Consider the following 19,575-nt stretch of genomic DNA (forward strand, 5'->3'; position numbering starts at 1 on the left):
CCTTGGCTTCCCCTGCGGAGGGCTGCCGCCCTGGACTCCGGGCTGGTGACGCACCCTCAGTCCTCCGGATGCGGTGGTGAAGAGGGGAGCGTGCTCGGGAGGAGGCCCGCGGGCAGTGGCCAGCTGGCGACCGAGAGTCGCGGGTCTGCGGCTGGTAGGCGGGCAGGCGGCAACCGGCCCGCAGGTGCTGTGCGCCCTTGACCGCGGTGCGCCCGAGGTCAGCTCCGGGCAGCGCTGGGCGGAGCCCCGCCAAGGGAGACGTGTCTTTCTGGTGGGAACTGCGAGGTGGTGCCCGGTTCCTACCGGAACTCGTGGTGCTGAGCTGCAAGCCACAGAACTCTTCCCTGCCTGCGCCTGTCATTTGAGCCTTGGAAACACCAGGTCAAATGTGCTTGAACTCGCAGAATTTCTGTTTTAGACTCCGGGTCTTCAGAAATCAAAATCTCTTTCTTTCTTTTAATTTTTTTTCCTTAGTTGTTGATAGATCTTTATTATTTATTTATTTATACCTGGTGCTGAGAATCGAACCCAGTGCCTCACACATGCCAGGCAAGTGGGCTACCACTGAGGCACAGTCCCAGCCCAAGAAACCAGAATTTCTACAGTAAGGATGACACCAAGAAGAGAGTTTTTAGTGTGTGAGTTTTATATTTAAAATACTTTTGGGCTGGGAATGTAGCTCAGGCGGTAGCACGCTCGCCTGGCATGCATGCGGCCTGGGTTCGATCCTCAGCACCACATACCAACAGGGATGTTGTGTCCGCCGAAAACTAAAAAATAAATGTTAAAATTCTCTCTCTCTCTCTCTCTCTCTCTCTCTTTCTGTTAAAAATAAAATAAAATACTTTTTTTTTTTTTTTTTGGCATTGGGTTTGAAACCAAGGGCACTTAACCAACTGCAATCCTTTTATTTTTTGAGACAGGGTCTCCCTAAATTCCCCAGGCTGGTCTTCAAACTCATTATCCTCCCCCCTCAGCTTCCCAAGTAGCCAGGATTACAGGATTACAGTTCTTAAATGCTAATATTTAGGAACTTTGGCAACTTATTTTAAGGGGAACAGTATGATTAAATTGAGAACTATAAAGGACAAAATACTCTGGTTTAAAACACTTATTTTGGGGCTGGGGCTGTAGCTCAGTGGTAGAGCGCCCGCCTCACTCTTATGAGGCACTGGGTTCAATCCTCAGCACCCCATAAAAATAAATGAGGATATTGTGTCCATCTACAACTAAAAATATTTTTAAAAACCCCACTTATGGGGCTGGAGATGTGGCTCAGCGGTAGCGCGCTCGCCTGGCATGCGTGCGGCCCGGGTTCGATCCTCAGCACCACATGCCAACAGGGATGTTGTGTCTGCCGAGAACTAAAAAATAAATATTAAAAATTCTCTCTATCTCTCTCTCTCTCTCCTCTCTCACTCTCTCTTTAAAAAAAAAAAAAACCCACTTATTTCGGATGAATTTTTTTTGTTAAGTGTAGGGCTTCTGCTTGGGTGTATGTGTAAATTATTTTTGTGGGAGTAGGAAAAGATGAAGTCCCTTCTTCAGTTCATTCCATAGTCCTCTCACCAGATAACATACAGTATAATCTTTAGTTATGGCTTCTACTGATTCTGTTATCTTTCTTAGAGAAAAATAGTTATTTTTAAATAATAGTTTTAAATAGGGATCTATTAGGGCTGGGGTTGTGGTCAGTGGTTGAGCCTAGCATGTGTGAGGTACTGGGTTGATACTTAGCACCACACAAAAACAAAGGCATGTGGTCCATCAGCAAATAGAAAAAAAAAATTAGATGACTCTTAGAATTTTTGTAAGGCCTGAAAAAGTTTTGTGTATATCTTCTCTATTCAAAATACTAAAATTTAACTTCTTAAAACCTTATAAGTAAAGTAATTTTGGCATTTAAGTAAAAAATACATCATGGCCTACCTAGCCTTTAATATGTGGGATTTTATTTTAAACCAAGAGATTTCACATAACTATGGACTATTATATAAAATTAGCAATCATTGGCTATCCTGCAAATTAATGCAAAATTTAAGTTCTGTGATCTAAAGAAGCATACAATTAAATGGCCACTAACTGAATTAAAATAGAAACAGTTTTAAAAGATGTTTTGAATAAGTACATAAATAATTTTTTTTTGTTTGAATTCTTTATTTCAAGCTACTCTGCCAGACCTCTGAGAGGAGCAGTAAGGGAGCTTAATAAATCACCTCTTTGTTTTTTGGCACTGGGGGTTGAACTCAGGGGTGCTCCTCTACTGAGGTACATCCCCAGCTGTTTTTTTTTTTTTTTTTTTTTTTTTTTTAATTTTGAGATGGAGTCTTGATAAATTGCTCAGGCTGGCCTTGAACTGGGGCTCCTCCTGCCCCAACCTTCCTTGGTGTAGTTGAGATTTATAAATGTGGACAGTTGTGCCCAGCCTAAACACATTTTATTTGGTATTGCTTTTGGGAGTCCATTAAGCTGGATGTGGTGGCACAAATTTGTAATCCCAGCAACTCTGGAGGTTGAGGCCGGAGGATCCCAAATTTGAGGCCAACCTCAGCAATTTGGTGAGACCCTGAGCAATTTAGTGAGACCCTGTCTCAAAATAAAAAATGATGTTGCTCAATGGTAAAATATCCCCAGGTTCAATCCCCAGTACCAAATTAAATAAATAAAAATAACAATCTCCTTAGACCAGAGGTGTTTTAGCTAATGTCTATCAGTATAGGGAAGGTTTTTAAGTTTTTTTTTTTTTCTCAGAGATTAGCAGTAGGGTTTTAAAAGTTTTTATGAGGGGCTGGGGATGTGGCTCAAGCGGTAGAGTGCTTGCCTGGTATGCGTGCGGCCCGGGTTCGATCCTCAGCACCACATACCAACAAAGATGTTGTGTCCACCGAGAACTAAAAAATAAATATTAAAAATTCTCTCTCTCTCTCTCTCTCTCTCTCTCTCTCTCTCTCTCTCCTCTCTCACTCTCTCTTTAAAAAAGAAAAAAAAAGTTTTTATGAAATATCTGAATTAACATAGGGAATAATAACATTTTTATTTATATGGGATCTGTTAATATGTAAATATTTTCTTTGTGTGTGTGTGTGTGTGTGTGTGTGTGTGTGTGTGTGAGTGTGAGTGATGTTTGGAATTGAACCTAGGGACACATTACCACTGAGCTTTATCTCCAGACCTTTTCATTTTAAAGTTCTTTGATACACAGGGGCACTTTACCACTAAGTCACATCCTCATCCCTTTTTTTTCCCCCCTGTGGTGCTGGGTCTTCAGAAATCAGAATTCCTTTCTTTTTTTTCTTTTAATTTTTTTCCTTAGTTGTTGATAGATCTTTATAGATCTTAGGGCTTTGTGCATGAGAGGCAAACACTCTACCAACTGAGCTATATCCCCATCCCCATCCCTTTTTGTTTTTTATTTTGAGACAGAGCCTCACTAAGTTACCAAGGCTGTGCTAGAATTTCTGCTTCAGCTTCCAGAGTCACTAGGATAACATCTATCAATGAGCCTGCCTGTATGTGTTAATTTAATGTAGTAAAGTTATCAACATTTCAGAGGAACCCTTAAGTAAATTGACCCAGATGCTGACTTCCAAAAACTATTTTATTATAACTTTTTCCAATAAGGCACCCAAAAAATATTAGAAAATATAGAGGAATAAAATTTTTATATTCAAATTCTACCACATAGGATATTAATTAACCATGATTAACATTAGTAAATAGCCTTCCTGGCTATTTTCTATTCCATAAATATTAGTAAATTAGTAATTCTGAATGTAGATACATTAACAGTGTTTCCTCAGTGGGTAAGGTTACTTTCAACCACCTTCCTGGCATAAAGAATGGTAGAAACTGTAAGAACTGATTTTTGAAAAATCAGGTATTCTATTAATTTCTGGAAAACTAAAATCAATGTGGAATAAATTATTTAGTTTTCTTAAAGTCTAAAGAGTAAATTATGAAGTGTTAGCTTGTAGAGTGATCTAGAGGGCTAAAATTGTTCAAATTTTTGTTGTTCTTGTAACTTTTGTATAGATAATCTTCCCACAATGTACTTTTATATGGCAAGTCTGGTAATAGGCTGGTTTCTTTCACTATTTGACCTTCAGAAATACCAAGATGTCTAATAAAATAAAATATCAAGATGTCTAATACTCTTTGATAATAAAATAATGGTCTTATCTTTTTATTTTTCTATTATTTTGGGGGGAAATGTGCTGATTCTAACAATGGGGATTTGTTAGTATTGTCAGGCTCTCCTGTGGTTGGGACTTTAGTCATTTCAGAGCTAGTGAATACATTTTTAAACAATGCTTTTTAGAAAAATGGTTATATTTTAAGTGCATGTTTTCTTATGAGACAGCTTCATTTTAATAGATTGGGACCTAATATGTAACCAAATAATTTCTAAATATCCGGTAGCTATTCTGTCCTTCCACTTAAATGTTCATATTAATTCATTTGCTCCAGTGGCTGGGTTAGCATTCAGAGCTGGAGTTTGAGGCTCAGATGCTTTCCCCATCTGAGCTTCCAATACGCATGACTGAACTCTTTGAGCATGTCTAGCATGCTAAATACAGCAGCTTCTCAGTGTGAAAATAAGACTTGATTAAAAACAAATCTATTTTAATTCCCCTTTGCAAATGGTTCTGTTTTAATGTTACCTTTCTGAATTCTCCTTAATATTCAAATGAGGAAATTCACTTTCTGATCATTATCATAGATAAATTAGTCTACTTTTTGATCTTTTTCAATGAGCATTAATTATTAATTAAGATAAAAAGTCATCAGAGAATAATAGAGTGAGTTGCTTTTCTATTTGTCTCCCCCCTTTTTTCCTTTCTATTGAAAACACAAAGTTACATGCTTTTGAAGAAATATTAACATGCCCCTGTAAATATTTGTAACAAGGATAGAAATGAAGAAAAGGTTTCCTGGTGTTTTCTTGATGCATTGCCAGCAAAAAAGAAAAGCACTGAGAAAATCAAATACTTGATTTGTGGCTATGCAAGGGTAGTTTGTTATTATTGGGAATTTTTGCAATAGAAAGGTCAGCAAAAAAAAAAAAAAGCAAGGAACTATTGAAGTACTCTGCTTTTTACATGGGGAAATAACACTGCTTGGTATAATCAAGATAACATTTAAAAAAATTTTAATATTTTTTAGTCATTGATGGACCTTTATTTAATTTATTTATTTGTATGTGGTGCTGAGAATTGAACCCAGGGCCTCACACGTGCCAGGCAAGCACTCTGCCTCTGAGCCACCACCCCAGCCCCTTTAAAATGTTGATAAGCATGTTGGTTTATATATATATATATATATATATGTGTGTGTATGTATATGTGTGTGTGTGTATAATATATGACACTTTTTGACGGGGTACTGGGGATTAAACCCTGGGGTACTTAACTACTGGGCCATATACCCAGCCCCCTTTTTTTTTTTTAATATTTTGACAGCTAAGTTGCTTAGGACCTTGCTAAATTGCTGAAACCGGTCTTGACCTTGAGATCCTCCTGCCTCAGCCTCCCAAGCCTCACTTTGCCTGGCCACTTTTTTTTTTAAATGACTTTCCACTATTTGCTCAGGCTGGTTTTAAACACCTAAGCTCAAGTAATCCTAGTGATCTTCCTGTCTCAGCTTCGAAAGTAGCTGGGACTCCCCAGGTAGGCCACATCCCTCAGTTCATGTTGCTTTTTATTTTCAGGTAATGTGTCCTTATTCTTGTGCTATGGATAAAGTAGTATAAATACACCTTAATTGCTTTTTATTTTTGTCTTACCTATTCTTTTTTAAACAAAATATTTTTTAGTTATAGGTGGATACAATATCTTTATTTTATGTTTATGTGGTGCTGAGGATTGAACTCAGTGCCTTATGCATGGTAGGTAATTATTCTACCTCTGAGCCACAACCCCAGCCCTTACTTATTCTTTTATTGCTGCATAGTTACAAAATATTACATTTATCTGTTATTTATTTTTCTATTCTTTCTCCTAATGATTTTGCTTTCAAAAGAACTTTACATTTTTTTATATTGTTTTTCGGATCCTCTTGCCAGTTGCCCCTTCTAATGCCTCTTTTGCTCTTCATGGCAACACTTTGGTCTTTCCCAAGTGGTTTCAACAAATTCAGAGTCCATCAGGTTTTAAATGAGTAATTTGCAATGTATTTTAAAATGTGCCTCCTATTGCATAGTGGTGCAAGCGTGTAATCCCAGTGGCTCAGAGGCTGAGGCAGGATGAGCATGAGTGCAAAGCCAGCCTCAGCAATTTAGCAAGGCTCTAAGTAACTTAGCAAGATGCTGTCTCAAAAAAAAAAAAAAAAAAAAAAAAAAAAGAAAAAGAAAAACAAAAGGGGGGGGGGTGCTGGCTATGAGACTTAGTGGTTGAGCACCCCTGGATTTAATTTCTAGTACTTAAGTATTTACAAATAAATAAAATGTGCCTCAACCTCTGAGTGCTTGAAATTCAGGCATTGTGAAAATTATGAATTTCAGTGCAGATTACTAAATACAGCCATTTAGTGTGCTGGTTTGAATTTCCTTTTGAGACAGTTATAACAGAAACGACCAAATGTAAATGGCCAACCCTACATCTTAATGTAGGTTGATATGTTTTTACTGTTGTGCCCATGTGTAGTACTGGGGACTGAACTCAGGGCTTTGGAAGCTAGGCAAGTACTCTACATTCCCAGCCCCCTCCCCTTTTCTAAAAAATTGAGACAGTTTCTCTAAGTTGTCCAGACTGGCCTTGAATTTGGGATGCTCCTGCTTCAGCTTCCCTAGTAGCCATTTCGTTTAATGACTTTGGTTTGCAATGAAGACAACAAAGACTTCCATGGTGGCAATAGATACTTTAATTTATGAATGTGTCACATTTTGTTTACAGTTACTAAGCTCCCCCCCCAACTTTTCTAACTTCTTTGTTTGCTTATTCCTTTTACTTAAGTTTCCAAAACAGTCAAAGAAAAAAAATTACAAGGGCAGGAAATAGTCACAGTGGTGCATACTTGTAATTCCAGCAACTGGAAAGCTGAGGCAGAAGGATCCAAGTTGAAGGACAGTGTTGGCAATTTAGGGAGATTCTGTCTCAAAATAAAAAATAAAAATGACCAGGAAAAAAAAGAAAGAAAAGAATGTTGAAATAGAAAATGTAAAATTAAACTAACTGGAAAGTGGCATAGAAAAATAAACCAGTAAATTAATCAGTAGCTTAGAATCCGAAAATCTTTTTTTTCTTTTTTTTTTTTTAAAGAGAGAGAGAATTTTTTTAATATTTATTTTTTAGTTTTTGGCGAACACAACATCTTTGTTTGTATGTGGTGCTGAGGATCGAACCCTGGCCAAACGCATGCCAGGTGAGCGCGCTACCGCTTGAGCCACATCCCTAGCCCCAAGAATCTGAAAATCTTAACAGTCAAAATTTCAAAAATCAGCCAGACTTAGCGGCTAATGTCTATAATTCTAGCTAGTCAGGAAGCTGAAGGAGGAGTATCGAAAGTGTGGGGTCAAGCCTCCACAGTTTAGAAAGGCCCTTTCTCAAAATTAAACCCAGAAAGGGCTAAAGATGTACTCATGGCACAGCCTAGAATATTTGAGGCCCTAAGTTGAATTCTCAGTATGGCAAAAACATTTTAAAATTCTGAAATCACATATACTATGATTGTTGCAACTGTGTGATATAGGACTTGCTTAGCCTGAACGCCCTGAAAGAGGAAAGAGAGAGAATTTCAGTTGATAGGACCTGCTGAGATCAAGTTTATTCAATTCAGTATAGACAAGCTCAATACAAGAAAGTTTAATGTAGGCTGGAGTTGTAGCTTAGTGGTAGAGCAAGTGTCTCACAAGTGTGAGGCACTTGGGGCTCCATACTAGCACCACATAAAAACAAAGGTATTGAGTCCATCTCCACCTAAAAAAACTGAAAAAATTTTAAGGTGACCCAAGTAATTTTATACTATGAGTTACTCATTACAATATTTATGCTATATAACAGACAAGCAAATAAAAACGAAACGAATTTGGAGCTTTATCCTCTGTGGAACAAAAGAAAATATTATGCACAAGTGATTCCAGACACTGGTGCAGTTGGTTTTAGTGACTATTTTCTAATTCAAAATACTACAGAGCTTGAAAATAAGTCGGCTTGCATTTTTCAAACTTTTATTTATTTTTTTGTTGCTGGGGATTGAACCCGGGGTCTCTACAACTGAGCCACACCCCAACTCTTTTTTTCTTTCTTTCTTGTTTTTGTGGTGCTGGGGATTGAACCCAGGGTCTTGTGCATGTAAGGAAAGCACTCTACCAACTGAGCTATATCCCCAGCCCTTCTTTTTCTTTCTTTCTTTTTTTTTTGAGACAGGGTCTCGCTAAATTGCTGAGGCTGGCCTCAAACTCGCCATCCTCCTGCCTCAGCCTCCTGACTCACTGGTATTACAGGCATGCGCCACTGTGACCTAGTACTTGAGACAATGAATGAGACCAAATATCTAAAATTTGGCTTTGTTTTGAATAACCAATAAAAAGTAAATAAAATTTGGCTTTTATCTGAAGCACCATCCTTCTGTTGCTGTTCTAATGAACTCGGTTTTTCGGTATGCTGTACAGTTGCCTTAACTTGGTGGGTGTTCCGCAGGTTTCTGTAACCCGGTCTTTTTAAAATAAAAGTCCAACTGCAGGTTTCAAAAGTCCCTAGCCCGAACGAGGCCGGAGGTCCAATCCTCTCCTCTATGGTGTTAAAGGACCGCAAACCCTCCGGAGGGGAGGCTCAGACTCCGCCGCCTCTTTCGGCTCCACTGCCTGCGCGCCCAGTGGCAGCAAGCCTGCCTTGCAAAGGTTTCGCAAGGTGCTGTCTACGCAGCGGCTTAGGTTACAGCCCGGTTCCGCGAGGGCCGGGTTTCCGCGGCCGTCACTGCGCAGCCAGCGGTGGGAAGGGCGGCCTAATTCCAGCCACTTTCCCAAGCAGGCGGGGACCAAGCGCCCGGAAGAGGCAGGGGCTGGCGGCCGCTTCCCGCAGCCGCTTCTGTTCGGAGTCCTCTCCTTTCCTTCCCCAGGCCGGCGCCGGGGCCGTCTGCTCGCGGTGCTGGAAGGCTCCGGGGCCGCACTGAGCCCGCCGCGTCCCAGGGCCCGGCGCGCGAGCAGGACTCCCGGCGCCGTCCCTCCCTTCCCCGCCGGGCGCCGCGCGCCTGCGCGCAGGCTGTGAGGAACTCGGCGTCTCGGCCTCCGCGAGCGGGCGGACGCGCGCGCACCCGCGGCGAGGGGGCGGCGGCCAGGCGGCGGGAGGCGGGCCGCGCGCGCCGGTGGGAAGCGTCCGGCAGCCACAGCGCCAGCTCCGTCGTAGTCGCTGCCGCCCGGGTCCCGCTTGCCCCTCCTCTCGCTCCCCCCGCCCGCCGCCGCCCGCGCGCATGCGCCGCCGGAGCGCGAGGGTCGGCTTCGGGTGTGTGGTGGCGGCAGAGCGGAGCTGCGAGGCCCGAGAGTCAGAACCTGGGGGAGAGGGATGGTCTCTGCACCCGGGGGAGCCGGAGGAGCCGCCGCCGCTGCCGACGCCACCGCCGCAGCCGCCGCCGCCGCCGCCCCGGCGCCCGCCTCCCGGCGCTGACGGCCTCGTACGAAGCCGGCGAGGGGGAGCCAGCCACCGCGGTCGCCGGCACGCCGCCCAGCATGGTCCGGGAAACCAGGCACCTCTGGGTGGGCAACTTACCGGAGAACGTGCGGGAGGAGAAGATCATCGAGCATTTCAAACGGTGAGTGACACGAGGCCCCGGGCCGCGCTCGCTCCTCGGGCGCCGCTGTCCGACCGGCCCGTTGCCGGCCCCTCCCCGTGCGCGGAACTGGTGAGCAGGACCCCGGCCAGACCCGCGGCGGGTGCGGGCAGCGCGCGCTGTCCCCGGCCGCTCGGCCCCTTCGCGGCGTTGGGCCTCGGGCCTCGGCGGAGCGGGGCCGCCGCCTCCCCGCCGAGGGGAGCAGGCCGGGTGCCCTCGCGTCCGCGGAGGAGCGGCGCTGTCGCCGAGCTCGCCCGCGGGGTCGCGTCCTTGCGCCCGGCTCCGGGGCTGCTAGTGGCCGCGGCCGGGCGGGAACCCGGGGCCGCCCGACCGCCGCGGCGCCCCGTGTCCCGCAGCAACTCCCGCTCCTCGCGCTCGAGATGTCTGGCTTGGAGAGGGAGGGCTGCGCGGAAACCCAAGCCCCGGTGGGTACCGCGGGGCGCCCTGGAGGTGGGAGAGGTCCCGGGGACTTCGCGGAGGGTTGCGCCTGGAAACCAGCGGAGCGGGCAAGTGGTTTCGCGTTTTGCGGGCTCGGCGCAGGAGGCTGCCCGAAGTTGGGCTGCGGCGCCTCTGGACGCCTTCGCCCCGCGCCCGGCCTCCCTCCGGGGCTTGGGTGGCGGACCCAGCGTCCGAGCTCCGGCCGGGAAGGCAAGGCGGGCACCTCCCGCGCCGCCACGGCCCTGTGACCCAGCGGCCTTCCCAGTAGTCCTGTCCCCACCCCCGAATTCGTCAATCTAGTGATTCAAAGGCGCCGGCCTTTCAGGGTTAGATGTAATGGTTTCCACCTTCCCGAACGTTTTGTCTGGACATGTAGGACTGGGTGCTGCTCTTGGTGCACCTTACTTTTCAGTAGCGCTTGGCGCTTGTTTTCTTTGTGGAGTGCATGTGGGCTGTCACTGGGGGGAGGCCGCGGTGGGGACTACTACTTAAAATGACGAGGTGCTGGGACTGGGCGCACTCTGAGGAGGACCGCCGCAGAGCTGCGGCCGTCCTGGGAGGTTGCTGTTTCTGCCGGTCTTCAGGACCCTGAGGGGCTCCGAGTCTGGTTCGCTCCTAATTCAATTCCTCTTACTATCTAGCGAGAGAGGGAAATTATGGGGCGTCCTTATTAGTGAGTCACCATGGGAAAAATAGGTTGCGTCGCTCGTTCCGGAGCCGCTTGGATAAGGAAATGGAAGCAGCGGCGGCGGAGCTCCTCTTTCAGATGGAGGATCATTGATTGTGTTGGCGGTTACTGTTACCGGGGTATTAAATCGCCGCTGGGGCGCGCGTGTGCGCGTGTCCGCGTGTGAAAAGGACCGGGCGCGCAGAGGCCATTCATAACCTGCTGAGCCGTCCCGGCAGGCCTGGGGGAGGTGCGCGCTCCCCGGGACTCCCGGTGTTTACTACGTGGTGCCTGAGAGACCGGCGAGGGGGAGGTCGGAGGAGAAACTCGCCTCCGTGCCCTGGGATGAGCGGAGGCTGCGGGCTGAGGCGGGTAGCAGATGGGAACTTTCCTGGTGCTGCTCCACCCCTTTCCCGCCCCCGCCTCCGTTATCGTCAGTGTTTTGGTGGAAAAATCATTTAGGTGCAGATTATGGGAGTGGAAAACCGCTGAGAAGGGCTCCCTTTAATCTCCGGGTGGACTTTCCCTGTGGGTCTCTGCACGGGAGATTCGTGGGCACCGACGTGCAGACACGTGCATTGCAGCATTCGCTCTGCTCCTGTTAAGAGCCCGACGTGTCATTCCGTATTAGGCAGAGTTCAGAGACATTGCATGCCTCTGGCGGGGAGTTTGACCCCTCTGCAAGATGAGAGGGGGTAGGGAGAGGACTGAGGAAGTGGTCCCAGGCGCTTCTGGAAGGGCTTTAAGCGGATGGCGCTGCGGTCCGGCTCGTGTGAATGACTTTCTAAAATGGCGGCCAGGACCCACTTTATGTGGGAATCGGCAGAGCAGAGCGCAGAATGCACAGAGGGAGGCGGCGGGGCTGCCTCGGAGAGCTTGGCGGTGTTCAGTGCTCACGGCTGCGTTGGAGAGGAAGGTCTGCCTATTGTGCACCAAAACAGATGCTACTGACAGAAGCAGGTTTTATTTTAAAATTAAGCAGACTGTGTCTCTGAAACTCAAAGCTTTATTTTAAAGGCGATTTTTAGAAATTTTAAATGAATTTATCTCATTTGAATAGGCAGTACTTTTTAATGGTTTCAGCGAGTATAAAAAGGTACATAGGAGACAAATCTCCCCTTCACCCTTGACCCCGGAATTCCCGGTTCTCATACCTCCCGCCCCCAAAACAGGTAATCTCTATTTCTGGTTTCTTGTTTATCTTTCTGCGCCTACAAGAAGTGTTCTCCATGATCCTGCTGTGGAGCTAAACGGACCAACCAGCCTTTTATTCCTTTTGTAGAATATGTTTTGTAAAATGTGTGACTGCTACGGGAGGGAAAACGAATCTGAAAAATTTTAAATAAAAGGGATGAAAGGTAGTTATACCAGAGTGATGGCTCTACAAGAAAATTTAATGATATTCTCCTCTGGAGTCCAGTAGACATCAGAATGAGAAAAACCATGCAATACCTATGTCAAAACTAAAGCTTGGGGTAATAGCTCAGTAGTAAAGCACTTGCCTAGCGTGTGAGGTTCTGGGTTCAGTTCCCAGTACCGCAAAAACAAAACAACGCCCCCCATGGAAGGAAAAAAAAAAGAAAGAAAGAAAAAAAAAAAACACAAACCTGATGCCTAAGTGCCTGCTTCTGCCCTTTTCCCTAGCTGATTGCAACATTAACTAATAACTGTTTTACAGGATTAAGAGGTGTACACTGGGAATACATTATATAAAACGTTTTCAAGATGAATGTTCTCTTAACAGTGACTAGGCTTTTGTATCTGGATTAAAAAGTATTTGGATTAAAAAAAGAACTAAACCAGACAGTTCTGGAGGCAGGACAGTTTAGACACGTTTGGGGGTGGGATGGGGGGGTATCGAGTCATATTTTCTTTTTCCAATTTATATTTTGATCAGTGTTTTTGGTGGACAATAGATTGAGGGAAGGATGCCGATTTGGCTTTTTTCCCTCTGTGCCAAAGAAAGACCAAACCCTTAGAACATAAGAGCAATTTTCAAAATTTGTCTTTACCTTCGTGCATAATAATAAATCTATTGTGTTCATTCTCTTTATAGCTTTCCATATGCTGAATTTAAAAAAAATTAAGCAAGGACTATTTTTTGAATCAGGTTTTAGTTAACAAAGATTCATTACAGGGGCACAATGGAGAAAGTCCTTTCCTTTGTATGTTGGCTGGGTTGAAGGGGGAAGGGAGGAATTACACAACAATTGGTTGCTGTCTTTTAGTTGTAAGAGAGAGGTGTGTGCAAAGGCCAGCCTTGAATTAGAAAGAAGGAATGAATAGAACCCTTGAAAGATTTTGTTAAAAATTATGCCTTATTTTCAGATTAGGTTCTTTCCATTCACCTCCCACCGGCTTGTTTTAGTCATAAGTTAAATGTTACTCTAAGATTGGGTGTGGTAAATCTTCATTCTTGAAAATTTGTCAAGAATTAGACCCATTTAAATATGCTTTATTTTTGGCAATTTAAATGTTTTATTAGGTTGGGTACTGTAGTATATGCCTGTAATCCCAGCAACTCCAGAGGTTGAGGCAGGAGGATCAGAAGTCTGAGGCTGGACAATTTAGCCAGATCCTGACTCAAAAAATTGCAGGGTGGGGCGAGTAGGGACTTAGCTCAGTAGTAGAGCATCCCTGGAATCAATCCCCAGTACTTCTAAGAGGGGAAAAAAGGAATTTTATCACAATGCTTTTTCCCCGAGTTTAAATAGTTTGAATAAATGTTACGTATGTTCAAATATCTTATTTCTTGGACACATATAAAATAATAAGGAAGAGTTTCCTTGTCCTTTATAGCAAGAGATATTTTTAGGGTAAACAAATTTTACTTATCATAGCCTACATCATTGCTGCATTCAAGACCAGATGGTTTCTATGAGATGACCTCTGATTTTGAATATTATGATTTTGAATATCTATTTTCATGATAGACTTTTGCATATTTTAAAATAACACACAAAAAAATCAGTTATGCTGGGAGTTAATCACCACTCAGGAGGCTGAGGCAGGAGTATCCCAATTTCAAGGCCAATCTCAGCAGTTCAGCAAGGTCCCAAGCAACTTAGCAAACACTGTCTCAAAATTAAAAAAAATAAATAAATAAACATGGATGGGCATGTAGCTCAGTGATAAAGCACCTCTGGATTCAATTCCCAGTATAAAGAAGGAAAAAAAAAAGTGACATTGGAAGACAGTTTAGGCTTCATTGCAAGGAAGAGTGATGGCATTCAATTTGTATAGCGGGTAACATTTCCAGACACCTTTGTTGTAAATTCTTGATTACTTGGGATTGTGTTGTTTGGTGTGTTTATGAAATATTTCAGACTTGATTTATGAAACATTTTAAATTCCATGAACACTAATGTTTTGGGAAAATTTACACAGAAGTATAAACATAGTAGTGATGTGAGTGAAGGCTTTTCTAAATGTTCTTTTAAGTCATTTTCCCCTTAGTTAGAAGGGTTGTTTTTTAACTTTCTTTTTTGGCAGTGATAGGTATGGAACCTGGGACTATGAATATACTAAGCAAGTGCTCTGTTCCTAAACTGTATCCCCAGCATTGTTGCTTACATTTTAAAAATGTGGAAACCAAATGTTAATTATTTTATTAGAAGCCATGTAATTTATGAGTGATATCTAGCTGGTTTTTAATGTGTGGAAATATGCTTTGCAGTGAAGAGATGTTCTTGGTATAAAACATTCCAATATTCAGATTGTCCCCATGCATGGGTCCTTGTCTGCCAAGTTGAAAATAACGCATCTGAAAAAAAACTACAGTGGAATAACTGTATAAAATCCTAACTTAAATTTAGCGACTCTTTGGATTTAATTGCTTAAGATTTAATTTTGAGTATAGAAACGAATAGAACTGTAGTATGTTTAAGGATTTTTATTATATAAGAAACTGCTCAAATCTTTATAGTTTTGGAATATGTGTAGGAAAATTCAAACGGAAAACACTGTTTCTTCACCTGTGTAGCTAATACTAGATACTACTCCATCTTCAAGTTTGTGTGTGTGTGTGTTGCTGGGGATTGAATCCAGGGCCTTGTGCATGCAAGGCAAGCACTCTACCAACTGAACTATATCCCCAGCCTCTGTCTTTGTTTCTTTATATTAGTTGCTGAGAATATTGACAAACTGAAATTTCTCCAATTATACCTTGTATTGACCTTTAAGTTCTTACCATTTTATAAAAATATTTATTTAGTTTTTAGTTGTAGGCTATATCTTTACGTGGTGCTGAGGATGGAACCCAGGGCCTCACATGTGCTAGGCAAGCACTCTACCACCGAGCCACAAACCCAGCCCTTATTTTCTGTTTTGAATCAGGGTCTTACTCACTTGCCCAGGCAGGCCTTGATCCTCCAGCCTCAGGCTCCCAAGTAGCTAGGATTACAGGTGTGTGTTATCGTGCCAGACTGATTTATGTAATTTATAAATCAATAAATTGTTAGGTAGCAAGCATTTTTTGATTCACCCATTCATTTTTTAAAATTATGCTCCTTTGCATTCAGGGTTATTTAAAAGTTACTTTGGGTTGAAAGAATGATGATAAAAGAACACATTATTACTTTATTATATCAGAAGGATGTTAGAATCTTTAGTGAAGACTGTTACTGCTTAGGTAAGAATTCAGGAGGAAGCACTAAACTTGAATGGGAAAATACATATTTATGTCTTATTGACATTTAGTATTTCTTTCATATGTGGTATGGCGGGGGAACAACATGGTGTTGGTTTATAGATGTCATATATTTCATTTATTTATTTTATTATTATTATTTTTAAATCTCTCTCTTTTTTTTTTTTAAACAGAGAGTGAGAGAGAGGGGGACAGAGAGAGAGAGAGAGAGAGAATTTTAATATTTATTTATTTTTCTTAGTTCTTGGCGGACACAACATCTTCGTTTGTATGTGGTGCTGAGGATCGAACCCGGGCCTCACGCACGCTAGGCGAGCGCGCTACCTCTTGAGCCACATCCCATTTTTAAATCTCAAGTGTGTGTGTGTATATATATATATATATATTAGAGAGAGAGAGAGAGAGGGGGAGGGAGGGAGGGAGGGAGAGAGAATTTTTAATATTTATTTTTTAGTTCTCAGCGGACACAACATCTTTGTATGTGGTGCTGAGGATCGAACCCAGGCCGCACACATGCCAGGCAAGTGCGCTACCGCTTGAGCCACATCCCCAGCCCTAGATGTCATATATTTTAAAACTGTGGGTTCACATATCTCTAGTATGTTTAAGGATTTTTATTATATAAGAAACTACTCAAATCTTTATAGTTTTGGAATATGTGTAGGAAAATTCAAACGGAAAACACTATTTCTTCACCTGTGTAGCTAATACTAGACATTATTCCAACTTCATGAGAATTTTTCTAACCTCTCCATTTTCATGTTTGTAAATCCCTTCTCAGGCAACCAACATGGTAGTTGATTATAGGCATGCACCACTACACCCCATGCATCATTATTCATCCTCATCATGACTTGGAAAAATTATAATAACATGAGATATGCTGCTATATGCTTTTATTTGATGCAGGAATAAAAAGTGTGTATGTAGATTATGGTATCACCAGTTTTTATTTCAGATATATTAAAAAAAATTCTGACTTGGAGAATTTTGAACATATAGAGAAGTAGACCAAACAGTAAAACAACTTAGCAAGACTCTCAAAATAAAAAGGGTTGGGGGTGTAGCTCAGGGGTAAAGTACCCCTGGGTTCAATCCACAGTACCTGGAATGGGAGAACCAAAATAGTACATGAATCCCAAGAACCTATCAATCAGCCTCACAACCATCAGTATATGACGTATGAGGAAAAACAAAGCAAAGGAGGGGAGTAGAGCACCCTGAGGCTTGGGATGAGAAGATAATCTTAGATGTGAGAAGATGGACATTTGATATACCAGAATGAGGACTTCATTTACTTTTCTTCTTCCTGTATTATTTCAAAAGAAAAAAGAATTAAAAAAGATAGCTTAGGAACAGAACAAAAAATTCCCAGATCTCCTTCTCTGAAATTCCCTAGTTATTAACATTTTGTCACATTTGCTTTGTTACTCTTTCCTTTTTTTTTTCTTTCCCTTTTTTGGTGGTACTGGTGATTGAACCTAGAGGCTCTCTACCACTGAGCCATACCTCTAGCCCTTTTTATTTTATTTTGAGATAGGGTCTTACTTAGTTGCTGAGGCTGGCCTCTAGCTTTCAGTCCTCCTGCCCCATCCTCCAACTAAGAACTCTACCAACTGAGCTATGTCCCCAGCCCTGCTTATTTGTTTTGATGCCCATAACATCCTAATTTTGAGTCAGCAGGGGAGCCTTTAAACTAGCTACTAATGTAGTTGAGCATGCACCTGTAGTCCCAGGTTCTTGCAAGGCTGAAGCAGGATGATCTCTTGAACCCAGGAGTTTCAGTTTCAGGTCAGCCAGGGCAACATAGTGAGACCCTGTCATAGCCCCCATTCCTTCCAGAAAAATAAAAAGTTAGCTAGCTACTGTGTTTCCATCATTCTTTTTTTTTTTTTTTAATTTTTTTTTTTTTTTTAGAAAGAGTGAGAGAGAAAGGGGGACAGAGAGAGAGAGAATTTTTAAAATATTTATTTATTTTTTCTTAGTTCTCGGCGGACACAACATCTTTGTTTGTATGTGGTGCTGAGGATCGAACCCGGGCCTCACGCACGCTAGGCGAGCGCGCTACCTACCCCTTGAGCCACATCCATCATTCTTCAGATACTCATTTCTGGCACAACAAAGGCTTATTTTGTACTTTCTCTGTCACTGAAACAGACATTTATTTCTTCAAGGAGCCCTGGCCCCTTTTAGTTTAATTATTTAGAAACCAAGATCTAGGTGCTTTGGTTTGGCCATTACTGCAGAGCTGAGGTGTGTTTTTTGGGTGTACATGTATATATACACATGAACATGCCTCTATGTCATACTTTAAAACTGTGGGCTCACAGATGTTACAATATGTGAATATTTTTCTAACCTCCCATTTCATATTTGTAAATTCCTTCTCAGACAAGAAACCTGATTTCCATTATTCATGATATACTTATTTGCTCAGTTATATGTTCTATGTAAGTATATCCCAACTTAATCTGTTTCCCTTTCTTCTTCACCTCTGGTGACATTGCCTCTGTCGCCTCTGTGGGGCCTCCTGTACATAACTGTTCTCTTTCTTGGAAACCAGCTGGGCAAGGCAGGGAAAGGAAGGTGGGACTGAAAGTGATTTGCCTGTTTTTGCCCTTATTTTTTCTGTAGGAGACTACTTAAGGGATTCAAAAGTGCCAAAATGGCACTTGCTTCTGATGCCATTTTAAAGCAGATTTGGGACCACCTCATTCTTAAAATTTTAGGTTTGATTTTACTTGGATCACTGACTTTCTGCGGAAACTGAGCTCAACCACTGGATCAGTCTGAGCTCTATCATATGTGAGTCATGGGAGAGGTGATAATGATAAAGACAGTTTCTTTTTTTTCCTTTTTGGTCCTGAGGACTGAACCCAGGGGTGCTTAACAACTGATCCACATCCCCAGCCCTTTCTTATTTTTTATTTTGAAACAGGGCCTCATTAAGTTGCTTAGGGCCTTGCTAAATTGCTGAGGCTGGCTTTGAATTTGCTGTCTTCTGTCTCAGACTCTACAGCTGCCAGGATTACAGCTGTGCCACCAGGCTCAGAGAGAGTTCATTTCTTAGTAATAATATTAGAAGTCCTTTTTCCCTTTATTTGGGTGTCAACCCTCACTTTGGTGTGGTATTTCACTATAATTTTGCCCTGACTTTACCTCTTCCAAACTTTATTGACCTGAATCTTTTTTTTTTTTTTTTTTCCCCTTTCCCACCTTCACTGTTGTGGCTTCCTTAAGTAATTAAGATACCTGTTCCAGCTGTGCATGGTGGAGCTCACTTGCAATCTTAGCTACTCAAGAGGCTGAGGCAGGAGGATCTCAAATTGCAGGCCTGACTGAGCAATTTCAAAAGACCCTGGCTAAAAATAAAATTTAAGAAGGAGCTGAGGAGCCAGGTGCAGAAGTGCAGGCCTGCAATCCCAACACCTCAAAGCCAGACTCTGCAAAAGGGAGGTGCTAAGCAACTCAGTGAGACCCTCTCTCTAAATAAGATACAAAATAGTGCTGGGGATGTGGCTTAGTAACCTAGGGCCCCGAGTTCAATCCCCAGTACCAAAAAAAAAAAAAAAAAAAGAAAAATAAAATGCTGGACAGTGCAGGAGGGCCCAGGTTCAATCCTTAGTATTCTAAAATGAACACACATGTTCATTGATACAAACAAGCCAGATGTTGCATAACATTTATTTTATTACTTTTTTTTTTTTTCCAGTACTGGGAATTGACCCTGGGGCTTCACACATGCTGCGCAACTGCTGTACCACTGATTTTGAGACAGGTTTTTGCTAAATTGCCCAATGTGCCCTTGAACTTGGCATCTTCCAGTCTTGGCCGCCTGAATCTCTTGGGATTACAGGTGTGTGCCACCTTGCCTGGGTTTCCCTTAATTTTAAAAAATGATAAATGTGCTCTGTTACACTAATCAAAGGCATATAAAGACTTGTTTTTTTTTTTTTTTTAAAGAGAGTGAGAGAGGGAGAGAGGGAGAGAGAGAGAGGAGAGAGAGAGAATTTCAATATTTATTTTTCAGTTATCTGGGGACACAACATCTTTGTTTGTA

The 19,575-nt window shown here is 42.8% G+C and overlaps 1 protein-coding gene across 2 annotated transcripts in view; it reads left to right on the plus strand.

Moving 5' to 3' along the window:
- The first annotated feature begins 9,592 nt into the window (after positions 1-9,592).
- Positions 9,593-19,575, plus strand: part of Spen (spen family transcriptional repressor) — an 81,077-nt gene continuing 71,094 nt past the window's right edge. For both annotated transcript variants that reach the window (XM_026400863.2, XM_026400864.2), the window contains exon 1: positions 9,593-9,744. In XM_026400863.2, the coding sequence (XP_026256648.1) occupies positions 9,662-9,744 (83 nt within the window). In that variant the 5' untranslated portion in view covers positions 9,593-9,661. The remainder of the gene's footprint in view (positions 9,745-19,575) is intronic.

Source organism: Urocitellus parryii, chromosome 11 (genome assembly GCF_045843805.1).
Source record: "Urocitellus parryii isolate mUroPar1 chromosome 11, mUroPar1.hap1, whole genome shotgun sequence".
NCBI classification, from domain to species: Eukaryota; Metazoa; Chordata; class Mammalia; order Rodentia; family Sciuridae; genus Urocitellus; species Urocitellus parryii.